The sequence below is a fragment of the Pseudopodoces humilis genome, chromosome 6 (genome assembly GCF_049639895.1).
Source record: "Pseudopodoces humilis isolate 2021_Gansu_Grassland_sample_001 chromosome 6, ASM4963989v1, whole genome shotgun sequence".
NCBI classification, from domain to species: domain Eukaryota; kingdom Metazoa; phylum Chordata; class Aves; order Passeriformes; family Paridae; genus Pseudopodoces; species Pseudopodoces humilis.
Window position 1 is genome coordinate 69,982,695 of NC_142205.1, and position 14,101 is coordinate 69,996,795.

Sequence of the window (14,101 nt, forward strand, 5' to 3'; positions counted from 1 at the left end):
TGGAGTTGAAATGGAGGGGGCAGTTGGTTGTGCTGCTGCACACCAGGGGAGAAGTCTGCTTAGCCTTGGAAATAAATTAGAAAATGAGAAACTTTCCATAACGCTGTTCAGGCCTGATGGTAGCCCTGGCTCTTCTCCACGTGAGCTGCTGACTGCTCTAATTTCTTGTTTCTTTTTTTTTATTAACGTGGAAGCAACAGAGATGTGTCAAAAATGGATGTGGTAGCTGCTGGCCTGCGGGATAAGTATCCCCAGTGGATGCTTACAGAGAGCCAGGAGGAAACTTCTTTGGGCCACAGAAAGGTAGGTCATGGCTCTGGGGCGCTTTGCAGGCTGCAGAATAATCCAGCTCTGGAGAATGTGCTTTTAGTTAGGCTTCTGCCTCTCCAAAGGGAATTTTGGTGTTCCTGCTGCTCACCCAGGAGTGTGACTTCTACATCAGCGAGCATGGGGGATTTCTCATCCATTTAATTTGAGACTTCCAGTTGTGGCCTGGCAGGGGAGCTGGTTCTGGCAAGGCCCTCCTCATGTCTTTCACGTGTTAAGTATTCCAGGATGGTTTGCAGCTCAGATGCATCAGCTGAATTAATTGTTAATTATTAATTGTTAATATTAATAATTGTTTGTCGGGTTTTGATGTCCCATAAGTGTTACTGTGTCCTTGTTTTTTGGGTTTTGTCTGTGTGTATGAGCAGTTCAGTACAAAAATGCCTGCTGTCCCAAATGAGAAGGGACCATCCCTGTAACACCTAAAACACCTTCAATAGTTAGAAAATTAATTCATGAGGAGGGGAGGAAAGCAGAGGATTCTGTTCATCAGCTTTTATTCCACAAAGTGGGAGTAAATGATTAGTTTATTGGTAAATGGTTAGTAGCTTGGATATTAGAAATCATCAGGTAAAACAACAATGACTTTTAATTTTTTGTTCACTGAGTGCTCAGAGTTCAGTAGAGAAGTTGGGGCAGGAACCCAAATGTTTTGATAAGGGAGGGAGGTGTGTGAGCCTGGCTGGGATGAATGTTCCTGGTGAGGACAGGTGTGGTGGGTAACCAGATCTCTGCCAAATTTTGTTTGCCAGAAGCCTGGTGCCCAGAGGAGTGTTCTGGAGGATGGGCTGCCATTCCTGGAGTTCTGTGGCTCTGTTGTTTATAGCTACCAAGCCAGTGACTGTTCTCTTCTCTCAGAAGATATCAGGTAACAGCTCATATTCCATTTTTTTTTCTTTCCTTTGAGTGCTCCTTTCTTTTTGGAAGGGACTCAGCTCTTGGGAATAATTCCCCATTTGGCCTTGTTGATGGGAGATGCCACTGTTGAACCTTTCAGTCCCTCAAAGCAGGAGTTGTGAAGGCTCCAATGCACATGGTTTGCCTTTCACAGTATGGATAACTCCATGAGCTTCAGTGACTTCCTGGAGAAGGGTTAATTCTTGACTTGAGACCAGATGTTTAAGGAAAAGGCAGTAAATCCCTGGTGCAAATATGTTGTTATTTTTTCCCTTTTTTGTGTAGCACAGCCCATGTTGCTGGGGGAAAAAGTTTTGTACAAAACTTGAAGTGCTGTGGAATAAATCAAAGGCTGTCTTTCAAGGGATCATGGGGTAAATCAGGAAGAACCTTTCAAAGGAATAAAAACTATTCCATCAGCTTTTGTCTCTGGCTGTCCTTGAGGCCTGTGTGGCCAAGTTTTAGTAGTGGGGGGGCCATACTCAGCACCCTGTTGTGGTGCTGATGGGGAAGAGGTAAGAATTTTGGCAGTCCAGCTGAGGCAGGAAGGAAGGGAATGGTGGGGGAAAGGTGTTTTAGGCTTGCTTTATTTCCCATTGTCCTGCTCTGATTTGATGAGTAGGAAACCAGTTCATTTTGATGCTTTTGCTTTGCCCGTGCCAGTGACGGCTGAGCATCCTCTCCCTGTCCTCCCCTGCACCCACAACCTGCAGTTGCTTACAAATAATGTGCTGGTATTTGCAAGCTCTGCAGATCTTGTGAAGCATTTCAGGTGTCTGTGTGGATCAGCCCCGAGTGGTCTGTGTTTGTGGCGTGGTTTCCGTGCCTCACGCGTGAAATGGAGTTACAGCCAGTGCACCTCTCACCTTCCTGTAAGGTGACTCGAGGCTGGTGTTCTGATAGAGCAGCAGATCAGTGTGAGGGGTTTTCTGTTCCTTTCCAGGCAGAGTTTATCAGATGGGGCTGCTGTTGGATTTGACATTGAATGGCCGCCATCATACATGAAAGGGAAGATGGCCAAAACAGCTGTGATCCAGATATGTGTCACCGAGGACAAGTGTTACTTGTTTCACATCTCCTCCATGGCAGGTAATGTACTCCCTCTCTTACTTAGGGCATGAACTGCTCCCTATTTCATGTGGTTAAGTTTGAATTTAAGCCTTGAGCAATGGCTGATATATCCTGCTACATGGGACAGTAAAAATCCACCCTTTTTCTCCCCTTTCCCACCTCTAATCAAGGCATTTATTCTTGGAGTGATGCCTGTATATTAAGACAATCTTAGCTTGTCACATGTGCTTGGGTTCTGAACAGGGGAGAAGAGTCTTACTTGGGGATTATTTTTCTCTCTGGGAGAGAATATTTTATTCCAGTTTTAAAAATTTAATTCTCTGCTCCTATAATGAGTTTTCTCTTTAGTGCCAAAATAAACAGTGAACCTAAATAGAACAGGCTGGGTTTTTTTTTTTGTGTTTTCCTTTGTTTTTTGTTTTATTTTGTTTTTTCATTTGGCTTCAAGAAAAAATCCTCAAAAATGATGGCTCTTGTGCCCTTTATTCCCAGTATCTGCATTACATGAGATCAGCTTTGGGAAAGAGTACTGGGTACCTGGTGTGACGCAGCCATGGGGAGAGAAGGGGTTGTGCTTAGCAGAGGCTGAATTCATTATGGGTGTGAATAAAAGCTTCCAAATAGGGAAAATAGGGATGAGGGAAGGAGATGGCAATTTTATAACCTTTGGTTTAAAATGTTAGATTGAAACTATGCCTGTGAGAGGTTTCTGATTTCCCTGGGGGACTCATGCTGAGGTATAATAGCGATAATTTTAATGTCGGTGTTCAATCCTTTGTCATTTAGAGCAAATGGGGTGGAAAATTTAATTGCTGGAGGCTATTCCATCAGGGAGGCAGGAGAGCACAAAGGAAAATGATGTGAGGAGAGGAAGCTGAGGGAAGAAGGACCATGAAGAGCTGGAATGGTTTTGATTCTGGCAGGGGGAGATGTTTATTTGTGTGTCTGCATGTGGGCTGCTGTGTTACAGCAAAGGTGGTGTTTCCTTCTGGATGGTTTTCCAAAATGCCTGCTGTTGCCAATGGAAGATGCACTTTGAACTGGGTGACTTGTGTAGGAACCAGAGCCAATTTCTGCTTATTATGGCAATATATATGATCTGCAGAAATGCTGGCCAAATCACAATAAAAAGCAGTAAGTCCTAGCAAAAAAACTTTCTCCTGCAGGAGGAATTGAGAGTTCTTGGACTGTGTATAAATGACAGAACCACATTTATTGATTTATGGGGAAGATGGTTTATAATTTTCCATTTGTTTAGTATTTTCTTTTATTTCCTTACATATTTCTCAAAATGTGACGTGTTTCTCATACTGTAGCTTTTGCACAGTCTTCAACTTAGACCTTTTGATGTTTGTTAGTCACTTTTCTAGGAATAAGGTGGTGGAAATGGGGCACGAGTTCTCCACTGGGGAGTGTCCATCTTTCAAGATTTGAATGATCATTCCCTTAAGTGGAAAATCCCTTGTACAGCAAGCCAGCTGTGTATGTTGCAGGCTTTTATTTGATGGACTTCTGTCTCTTTTGTGGAGTATTTTCCTGTGGCTCACATGCTTTGGGAATGCTGTGCTTTGTCTGCACGTCACAGCGCCAGGCTGCTGCGGTTTGGGGGGTTTTTACCAGTTTTACCTTTTTTTTTTCTTTAATGCTTTGGGGTGGATCTGCAATTTCACAGTCCACAGCACAGCCAACCGTGGCTGTAACTGCAAAGGTACCTGTACAGTGGCAGCCATCAAAGGGCAGAGTTAATTGTGCAAAAATAAAATCAGTGATGCCAATTGTTTGTTGAAGTACATAAATACATATTGCAGGGCTGAGGAAAGGTGATGTTGGCAATGAAACCCAAGGCAGATAAGCACTGTGTGCCTGTGCAGTTCTGTGTGTTTGCAGGTACTGGATTTGCACTTGAGACTAATTCAGGGTATCCAGCTGTGGGGTCCTGAAGGTATGGATTTAAATAAGATGCTCTGAATTTTAAATGGGAGCAAACACACAGGGGAGGAAAAGGCTGTTATTGTTCAAGGATGAAGTGTCTGTGGCTGTTCTTCCTGTGGAAAACGAGATGAGAAAGCTGCCTGCTTTAATTCAGTCCTGTAAGCTTGAAAATACCCTTTGATCCAGGGTTGCTGTGCCATCAGTTTGGGAGAAATCAAAATACAATACTCAGTATCTGTGTGCATCTTTGAACATTGTGGGTTTTTGCTTGCTGACAAGACTGACATGTTTGGGCTTGGCACAGCATCTGGTTGGTGAATTCTGTTTTCCAAATGCTGTTGTTGGAGCAGCCCAGCCTTAGCTTTGAGCGTGTCTCCAGAGAGTCTGTGCTTCTGCTCATTTCCCATGCTTATGGCTTAAACTGTTGCCCAGAAATGTGAAATAGCAAAAGCTGTGAAGAAATTATGTGGGAAATAGTAAAATAATATTTGATTTCATGTCATCAACATTGAATTTTGGGAATTAAAGTATCTTGTCCAGTGAGGGGTTGCTCTGTTCGCTGTGTGATTTAACAATCAGAAAGACAAATAAGGTATTGGGTTTTTGTTTCGTTTTTTTTCTACTTGGTTTGTTTTCAGGTGCAGGATGATTTGTGTATTTCAGGTATTCCCTTCTTGCTTGTCTGCGGATGATCCATCACAACCAGTTGAAGTTTTCAGTCATTCCAGAGAGAAATGAAATAAACAGAGGAACTTTGGTGGCTTTTCCTTTAAAAGCACAGGGTTTTGCAGATGGCCTTTGTGCCTAGATTTTGTCATTTCCATTAGACTTTCTGGCATCTTCCAGTATTTAGTTTCTCATGTTTGGGCTTGATCTATTTTAGGTTTTCCCAAGGGACTCAAAAGGCTGCTCGAAGATGAAACAATTAAAAAGGTTGGCGTAGGAATTGAGGGAGATCAATGGAAGCTGATGAGTGACTTTGAAATCAAACTGAAGAGCTTTGTGGAGCTGGCTGACGTTGCTAATGAGAAAGTAAAACTTAAAACCTTTTTGTTGTGGGAGGGAATCTTGTTATGGTGCTGTGCAAAAGGAGGCTTCCTTGTCTTGATTGGAGTTCCATTCCAATAGCAAATGTGCTCTGTGGAATAAAGCAGACAGCTATTGTGACTTATTGAGAAACTGTTTAAGAACACCTCTCAAAGCCTGCAGAACTAAGTACTCTCTTTCAGTGAGCCAGTTTTTAATCAACATTTGTCACCTCTCAGATCTGTTCACTTTTACTATTTACAAGATGTACCTTTTGAATTCAGCTGCAAGCGCTTTTTCCTTTCCTTCTTGGCGATGGAAGCAACCGGATTGTTCTGCTGGCAGTGCTGTCATTGTCCCAGCCGTGGCTGAACCTTATAAACAGGGCACAAGAAGGGCAGCCCTGCTGCTGTGGCGTGCTGGGTGCTGGAGGGAGGCATCAAGTTCTCCCTTGAAGTCCTCCCAGCAGGGGTGTTTCTGCCACGCAACCGGGAGCTGTAGAAATATCTCGATTGCTACGACACTCAGGCTGGCATCACCTCAGCTCTGGTGTGGGTGCTTTTTCCAGCACCTGGTGAGCTGTTGTTTACAAGTCCTGCCGCATTCGGCACACCCTGAATTCCTGTTCTGTTTCAGAGATGGTCCCTGCTGTCTTTTTAGGGAAGGGAGCCAAAGGGTCATTGCTTTCCAAATCGTTCTTATTTCTAGTATGCCCCTTAAAGCTTTTCTTTCTGTGTGCACCAGGGATTTCTTTACCTGTGCTTGGTCTCTCCACTCATTTCTCATTCCTTCTGTGACGCAGCACCAACATTTGGAGCAATGCTTTTCATACCTGCCACTTGAGAGTCTCGCTTCCTAGTGGATTGGAAATGATACAAATTAACTGTTTTGCTCTAGCAATAAGAGGAGCTGTTACTTCTCAAACTTGGGAGTTTCCTCAGTCACTATTTTTTTCCCCCTTACATTCCGCTAGGGATAATTTGTTATCAAGGTGAGCAATGTTATCTCTGATAGCAGCTTAAAAGTCTTCTGCTAAAAAGAAAACAAACCAAAAATAAACTTGAAAGAGAACAAAAGAACCGGGTTATATAGAATGGCACAATGGGAGGGGAAGGGCTGGGGGAGCCTAAAAAGAGCAGTTGGGAGGGGTTTCTTTTTATACCAGGCTGAAGGCAATGAGCTGCTAATGCTGCAGTGCTGCTCCACGGTTGGGCACGTTTTCCAAGCTGGAATAACAGCAGGCTGTAGCCATGAGGCTGTGAAGGAAAGTGTCCCAGACTGGCTCTGGAGACTGTAGTGTGCAGCCACTGTGGTTTACAAGGGATTGCAAAGGCAATTGGAGGCAGCAGAGTGGTGGGGTGGCCTTTGGAGACTTGGGATGAGCAGCGGCTATCCTGGGCTAGAGCTGTGCCCTTCTGCTTCGTGCTTGACTTCAGCCTGACAAAAGATGTCCAGCACTCACAGGCAGGCTTTAATATTCCTGTGTTTTTATTAGATAAATCCCTGGTGCTTGACACTGAGTTTTTCTAATTAGAAAGGCAAATAACAGGAAAATCCTGGAGGAGGGGGGGTGTTGTTTAAGTCCAGGGCTTTTATTTTATCAACCCAGAGATTGTTTTGTATTTTTGATAGTGTGACATCAAGTGATGAGATCAGGTATCTCAGTGACAGCACTGAGAAGAGTTACTGCTTTGAAAAACAAAGCATGCTTTTACTAACCCAGAGCTCTTTGCTTCTAACAAGGGATTGAGTGCACTTTGCTCTTTTTGGGGAGGTGCAGGAGCTTTCCTTTTTAAACAAATCCTCTGCTTTTGGTGTTTTGTTTGTGCTTTTTTTTTTTTCCCCCAGCTGAAGTGTAAGGAGACGTGGAGTCTAAATGGCTTGGTGAAGCACCTTTTTGGCAGGCAGCTGTTGAAGGATCAGTCTGTCCGCTGCAGCAACTGGGAAAAGTTTCCACTCAGCCAGGAGCAGAAGCTCTATGCAGCCACAGATGCCTATGTATGTACCACAGGGGGGTCACCATTCCAGCCTCTGGGTGTAAATCCCTTCTCCTGTGTGCTCTTAGCTGCTGGTTATTTCTTTAGCCCCTTATCTGCAGGTGTTTACTGTAGCTTGTTGCCACTTTTGGATGCGCTGCCTTCTGGTTTTGTCATCTTTCTTAGCTGCTAATGAACCCAAATCTTGTTAAATATAGTATGTGAGGTGAAATTCAAAAGCAACTTGGAAGAAACGCAGCTTTCACTGCTGACTAATACAGGAGAACCACACTGTGGGTTGTCAGGGAGAGTTCAGTTGCATACGAGTTTTGTGCTTCTCCAGAAGTCCCTGTTTTTTCAGTGTTTTGGATGAATTTTGGTTTATCTTCAGTCTGTGAAGGGTTTTATCAATGTGCTACTGGGTGCCACCTGCTTCCTGGGAGAAAATCATTATTCCTTATGGCAAGAAAAAAAATCCCTTCAGTCTCTTATTTCTAGACTTGGAGGCAGGGAAGTGGGACAGTGGTTTCTTTCCTGACCTCTAGTTTAAAGTTCAGCTGTGGGGAGTTTAGCACCTGTGAAGACCCAAAACAGTAAGGAAAACATTCTGAATTGTTTTGTGCCTGGTTCGGCTTTTGTAGCCATTTTTTCCCACTGCTCTGTTCACCTGGGCTGCCTTCTGGAGCCTCCCAGGAAAACATGGGGGAGTAACTCGTTTCTTTTCCAACACGTGTAGCCTAATTAGCACATTGCTGGCTTTAGGCTGTATTTTTCTGTTAGAACTCATTATTCATACCAAGGGAAATACTAAACGCACCGAATCCATCTTGGTAGGTTTGTAGATCTTCTTGTGGAGCACGGCATGAAATGTGAATGAGGTGAGCAGATGGTGGGACTGAGAGCTGAGTACTGGGAGCTTTCTGTGTGCAGCCAGCTTGCTGAGATTACCCACTCTGGGATCTGTGCAAGAGTATCCATTCCAGAGGGAGGCCCAAGTCAGCATTTGGCCCTTAGTGCAGCATCCTGTGGCATGTAACCTGGTCCTGATGCACAGGGGAGTCAGGGTAGTAATTAGTATAATGTGAGCTGTATTCCAGTTTGGAATTCTGCTGGTCACTCTGTATTGGTGCCATGCTTTGCCTGATTAATTCCTGATTAATTTGCTGTTGTTGTTGTTGCTTTTTCTCTGTGGAGTACTGAGTAGTAATTATTTCTTTTCTCTCCTAGGCTAGCTACATTGTTTATGAAAAACTGAAAAATATGAATAACAGTGACCGGAACTTAATTAGCCTGAGGAAAGGTAAGTTGTCCATCCAGGCACGAGGAATTTATTCTATGTACAATCGCATATTCCATTTCCCAGCAGGTATTTTAACAGTATCAGGTTTGTTTGGCTTCTTGGTGATTACAGATGACTTGCAGAGGGAGCAGATGGTAAAAAGTCTTGGATGCTCAGGGTAACCATACTCTGTTTTCCATAGGATGTAGGAAGGTACTCTTAGCATGTTTGTTTGTGTTTGTCTCTGCTGTACACAGAGATGGGAAGAATTCCCACTGTTATTCCTGTTTGTTTATGGAAACACTTCAGTGAGTTAATTTCAGTGCTGCTGATGCAGGGACAAATACCTAATTTAAGGTGAAATAGGGCCACAAAACAAACCATGTTAGGAAGTAATGTTTTTATTGAGGCATATCAATAGGGCCCAAATGTTTTAGAGCAGCTTAACATTATTTACTTAATCAGAGGAGATTTTAAAATCTTAGTTTTTGTTCAGTTCCGTGTTTCATAAAGGAGATATTACAGGTAGCTTAGGGCTGAAAAAGAGGTGGCAAGGGGGTTGTTTCCTTTTTGTTTTGGCTGAGTTTTACTTTTCTGTCTAAGGCAGAAGTGGCAGTGCTGTCCCCTTGATACGAGGTGCAGGATTTGGCCTTGCTTTAGTCAGCATGTCTGTGTTAGCAGCTCTTTTCTGGGAGCTGGAGGGAAGCTGGGAGGGATCACTTTGTAGCGGTCCCGTTGTGTAGCTGTTTTCCCTGAGCTTGTGTAATGGAAGAGATGCAATGCTGACAGACTTGGAGGCTTGGCCTGATTCTCTGTGCTTGATTTTTAAGCCCTGGAAAATGCTGTCTTACTAGCTGTACATCATGTAGGAATGCAGTCATGGGAATGGGAGTCCTTTAGGTAGTTAGCCCCCAATTATTACAGAATGACCAATTGTTACACTTGTTACAGATGCCACATCTGAGGGTGTGAAGGAGCGCTTGGCTTCACTGGCTGAAGAGATAACAGACCTGGCTTCTCACATCCCCGACTCTTCTGGAGAACAGGAAAGCTTCCAGAGGTCAGTTTTTTGCTGACTTGTCTCTGCCTCCACAATCAGTTGCTTTGCCTCTGATCAAGTACTTGCGTTTGAACAGACATCTGTTACCTGTTTGTTGTTTTCCAAGGAAATGTATTTTCTTACACATATGAATACGTGTTTTCACTGGTCTAATTGCAACGGATTTGACACTGAACTTGGCTGAATTTTGTGCTGTAGTAACTGCCTCTGTAATTTTGTTTTACCTTCCTTGGTTTTATCTCCCAGGGCTGCAGAAATACTAGCTGAGATATCAGAGAACATCAGTGCCTTGAAAACCACCCTGTTGGGCTCGGGTTCCCCTTCTGGACTGGAGAGGAGCTGTGGTGCAGATCCAACACATTTTGAAGCCACGTCAGCAAATGTCAAAGCACAAAAAGCAGACTGTGCTGAGCAACCTGAAGGTGACCTCAACATCTGCTCTGATGCTACGCTGGCTGTCCTCTGGGAGGAAGAAATGGGTGGAGAGGAGGCACAGAGAGGCAGCACTGCCCTGGAAAATGTGGCTTCAGCAGCCAAATTTGCAGACAGAGAGGGCAGAGATGACTTTGCATCCCTGGACATTACTGAGCAAGAGCTTCAGGTCCTGGAACATCAGGCTGCCAAGGAATTGGTCAATGAAGCTGCCCCCGAGGTAATGAGAATTTGTTTAGTTCTAATATTTCTTTCAGATATTTTGATTTTAATGGACAGGCCTCCGAGCTGGATGTTGAACTTAATTGTCTATGGTAAGAATTTGAAGCATACGGAGAAGTGGCTTATAGGAGCTACAAAAGGTTGGAAGGTTATGGGTAAAACAGAAATTATTTGGCTTCTAAGAGGACTCTGTTGATTTTGTAGGAGGCATGTTCCACAGACAACGAACAAAATGTGTCCTGTGTCATTGAGAGTGATGAAGAGCTGGAAATGGAGATGCTGAAAGTGAGTGCCTTGGGGTTTGTTTTGCAATTTTATTTTCTAATGATGCTGCTCTGGGATCACAGTGGAGTGGAGCACACTCAAGGGGAGGGACTATGAAACAAAACAGTGCTGCCTACAGAAGATGGGTGGAATAAACACATGAACACCTAAAGAATTCAATTTGCTGGTGTTAGACTGGAGTATCATTTGCCTCCCGTGTCATCTTTACTACACCAGCTTCGACTTGATCTACCCACAAGATGTAAGTTGTTATAACTAGATTAAAACTTGGTTCCCATATCATATTACCTTGGATAGGCATTTTATCTACCCTTCCATGCTTCAAAATAACTTTTTTTCTTCTTCATTTCTCAGTCCCTGAAAGATGTAGATGATTGTGAAGGAGTTTTACCTGAAGGAGAGTCCAGTAAAGGCCGCAAAACTCCCGACACAGGAGTGGATGTAGCACCAGATGGTGATGAAGATGAAGGCATTGAAGAAGAGGAGGAGGAATATTTTGGTATGTTTTTTTAAAAATCTTAGTGCATGATGAAATAAATTTTTAAAAATCACAGTTTGTGGAAGCACAGTGACTTTTAGCGGGTGGTTTGCCAAACTGGGAAGATAAAGCTCACCTGGGTTTCCAAGGAAGAGCTTGGACCGTGTCAAGATGAAAATGCAAAGGTGTGCCTGGCAGAAGAGAGTGAAGTTTTGCCCTGATCAGCTGATATCTGCTTCTTGGGAATGAAACCAACGTGGGGATGTGGGGGCTCTGCAGAGCCCGGGGGACCTGCTGAGAACCCAGCATGGGGGAGGTGACACCTCCTCTGTCTGCCTGTTCTCATCCTGTTGCTGTTGCACGGCAGAATTCTGCAGAAATTCTGCCTTGGGGGTGATTCTGACTTGCTTTGGGGTTGTCCCTGTGGAGAGGAATCAAATGGGGAAAAGCAGCTGAAATGTGAGGAGTTTGGCTTGTTTGGATGAACCTGTTCCAGATGAAGCAGTTATGCATTACAGTCATATTGCTTTATCTCATTAATCAAGCCATATGTTCTCCTCCTCATGCAGGGTCTCTGAGGAGCCTCTTTGCTTTTTTTGATCCTTCATTCTAGCCTGAAAATATCTGGAGTTTGATATCTCTCTTTTCACTGGAATTGCCCAAATTCTAACCTGTGGGCATCACAAACCATGAGCAGGCTGTTGTTTGTGGAGACAGCGCCTTATCTTTTGAAAATTTAATCCCAAATGAGTGTTTCCTCCTCTCTCCCACTAAAGATCCACTGCTGCCAGAACCTGCAGAAAGCCACATCATGTGTCTGAAGACCTATTTTGGGCATTCTTCATTTAAACCGTGAGTGTATTTTCTATCACAGTGGACACTCTGGGGTGTGCGTTCCTGCCCTTCCTTCAACCTGGATGATGTTTTTATTCCTGCTTGCTTGAAAAAATGGCAGCAAGCAAATCCAGGTCTTGTTCACACTCTTTTGTGTTGGAGACAACTGACCCACAAGCACTGTGCAAACTGCAGGTGTTATTTGTGATCTCCTGTGTGTGTCTGCACCAAGTGCTGCATGCCCTGGTCCTGTTAGAGATCCCCACTCTGGCACTCGTGGCCCTGCCTGCAGTACTTGGAGCGTCTGAGTGGCTGCAGTGTGCAAAGACAGCACTCTGGGGCAGCCTCAAGGGTCCCTTTAACCCACAATTTAACAGAATATGCACTTTCATATGATTTGCTTGTTATCTGTGGTGGCAAAAATCCAGTATTCCTCTTTGTTTAATTTCAAGGGTCCAGTGGAAAGTCATCAATTCTCTTTTGGAAGACAGAAGAGATAATCTTGTTGTCATGGCAACTGGTGAGTTACCATTGCATCCTAAGAAACAATAAAAAGTCATTCCCATTTTGGGGCAGAGCTTGGTTTGTTGGGCTCACCAAGGTGTTAGAATTCTCTGTTGTAGCTGCAGAGAAAGCACAACGACTCACTTGTGCTGCTTTTCCCCTCTCAGGCTATGGAAAAAGCTTGTGCTACCAGTTTCCTCCTGTTTACACTGGCCGCACAGGAGTTGTCATCTGCCCTCTGATCTCGCTGATGGAGGACCAGGTGCTGCAGCTGACGTGAGTAACATGGGCAGCAGTGCCAGGCTGCTGCTGGATTCCCCATGGAATCACCTGGATCCTGCCTGTTCCTGGCTGTTTCCCACTTGCAGCTTGGCTGTTGGTGTGTCAGCTGCAGAGCACGTGTTTCTCAAGGAACACACCTGCCTGCCTCAGCGGTCTCGGATCCACGGATTCACCGCCTAGGTGAACCACAGGCCAAGGCTGCAAAGGATGGGCGCTGGTGAGAGGTTTCTGAAGGCACTTATTTCGGGATTCACAGGCCTTTTGTGTCCAGACCAAAGTGATGGGAAGCTGTTTGAGGCTGTCAGACTCATGTCAGAGTTTGGTAGGGCTTCCTTTGGGTCTGAGGAGTGACATCTGAACCGAGTACAGCCGGAAGCTGTAGGCCATCCAGATCAAAGCCACAGCACAGGCTTTCAAGAGGGACAGTGTAGTAGGTCTCCTAACACCTGGTCTCTTCACCTCTTAAGAGATCTGAGGGGGCAACTTGTGGGTGACACCAAATCACTGTGACATGACTGGTTTTAGGTGTTGTCAAGATAAATCTCTTTGATTTTTAATACCTGATAATGCTTTCTCCACATGTCTTCACTTCCTATTGTAAGAGCTATTCACTTCTGACCCTTTTTCACTGAAGCTGTGGGACTCATGCTGAGTTGTCTAGTTCATTGCTGCCTTGTCCAGCTTGGGAAGAACGAGTCTCTTGTTAAAGAGGGGATATGAAGGTGTTTTGAAGTGAAGAACATTAGTTAATGTGTGGCATTTTCTGCTGCACGTCGTGGCTGTGTGCAGATGAATGGCTGGACAGCCTAAGCTCCGTGACTATTACTCAGCAAGGTAATAGTTGTGTGTTCAGCTGCTGCTTTGACTTTTCCACTCTTTTCCTCAGTGGAAGGGGTTTATTCACTACCTTCCAAGTATCCGAAATGAGAGGGTCATTCATTTTGAAGGCCGAGGGGACCGAATTTCTACAAACTGCAGCAGTTTGTCTGTCAGTCTGGCTGCAGTTTGGGCTGAGCACCTGTGGAAACCAAGGGCTCTGAGGCAATGCAGCAAATCACCGAGTTAAGAGGTAAAATATGAATCATTTGAGCTGGTAATTATTATGTCATTAAAAACCAGCCACCTGATTTAAAATTAGCAGATGCAGCAGCCTCAGTAACTCACAAAAATTGAACAAGGTAAAAAAATTGTGAGCTAGCAAGGCTTACATCCAAATGTGAGGAACTGCGGCAGTCAATAGTTAAAGAAAATACATTTAGCATATTCTTCTGGATGTTTTATTTGTGAACTTGTGCAAGGAACATGGTCTTCCTTTCTCTGGTTCCTACTAATCCAGTGTCTGGTGTCTTGTGGAGACAGCTGGAGGGGAAGTGCAAGAGCATTTGGGTAGCAGGAAGAGCCATGCACCGCTCCTGCTTTTTCTATAGGTGTTTCACACAAAGATCCTTGAAGAAAGTAGTCTCTGACCTCACAGCTTGAGCTTCCTTTAGAAATGC

The 14,101-nt window shown here is 44.3% G+C and overlaps 1 protein-coding gene across 1 annotated transcript in view; it reads left to right on the forward strand.

The window, feature by feature from the left end:
- The window catches only part of WRN (WRN RecQ like helicase), a 28,579-nt gene that overhangs the window by 327 nt on the left and 14,151 nt on the right, over window positions 1-14,101 (forward strand). Inside the window, exons 2-14 of the mRNA XM_014260739.2 lie at window positions 195-303; window positions 1,080-1,195; window positions 2,168-2,313; window positions 5,111-5,259; window positions 7,102-7,251; window positions 8,457-8,529; window positions 9,460-9,568; window positions 9,815-10,220; window positions 10,427-10,507; window positions 10,862-11,006; window positions 11,762-11,837; window positions 12,272-12,339; window positions 12,491-12,599. Coding sequence (XP_014116214.2) covers window positions 214-303; window positions 1,080-1,195; window positions 2,168-2,313; window positions 5,111-5,259; window positions 7,102-7,251; window positions 8,457-8,529; window positions 9,460-9,568; window positions 9,815-10,220; window positions 10,427-10,507; window positions 10,862-11,006; window positions 11,762-11,837; window positions 12,272-12,339; window positions 12,491-12,599 — 1,718 coding nt within the window. The 5' untranslated portion in view covers window positions 195-213. The remainder of the gene's footprint in view (window positions 1-194; window positions 304-1,079; window positions 1,196-2,167; window positions 2,314-5,110; window positions 5,260-7,101; window positions 7,252-8,456; window positions 8,530-9,459; window positions 9,569-9,814; window positions 10,221-10,426; window positions 10,508-10,861; window positions 11,007-11,761; window positions 11,838-12,271; window positions 12,340-12,490; window positions 12,600-14,101) is intronic.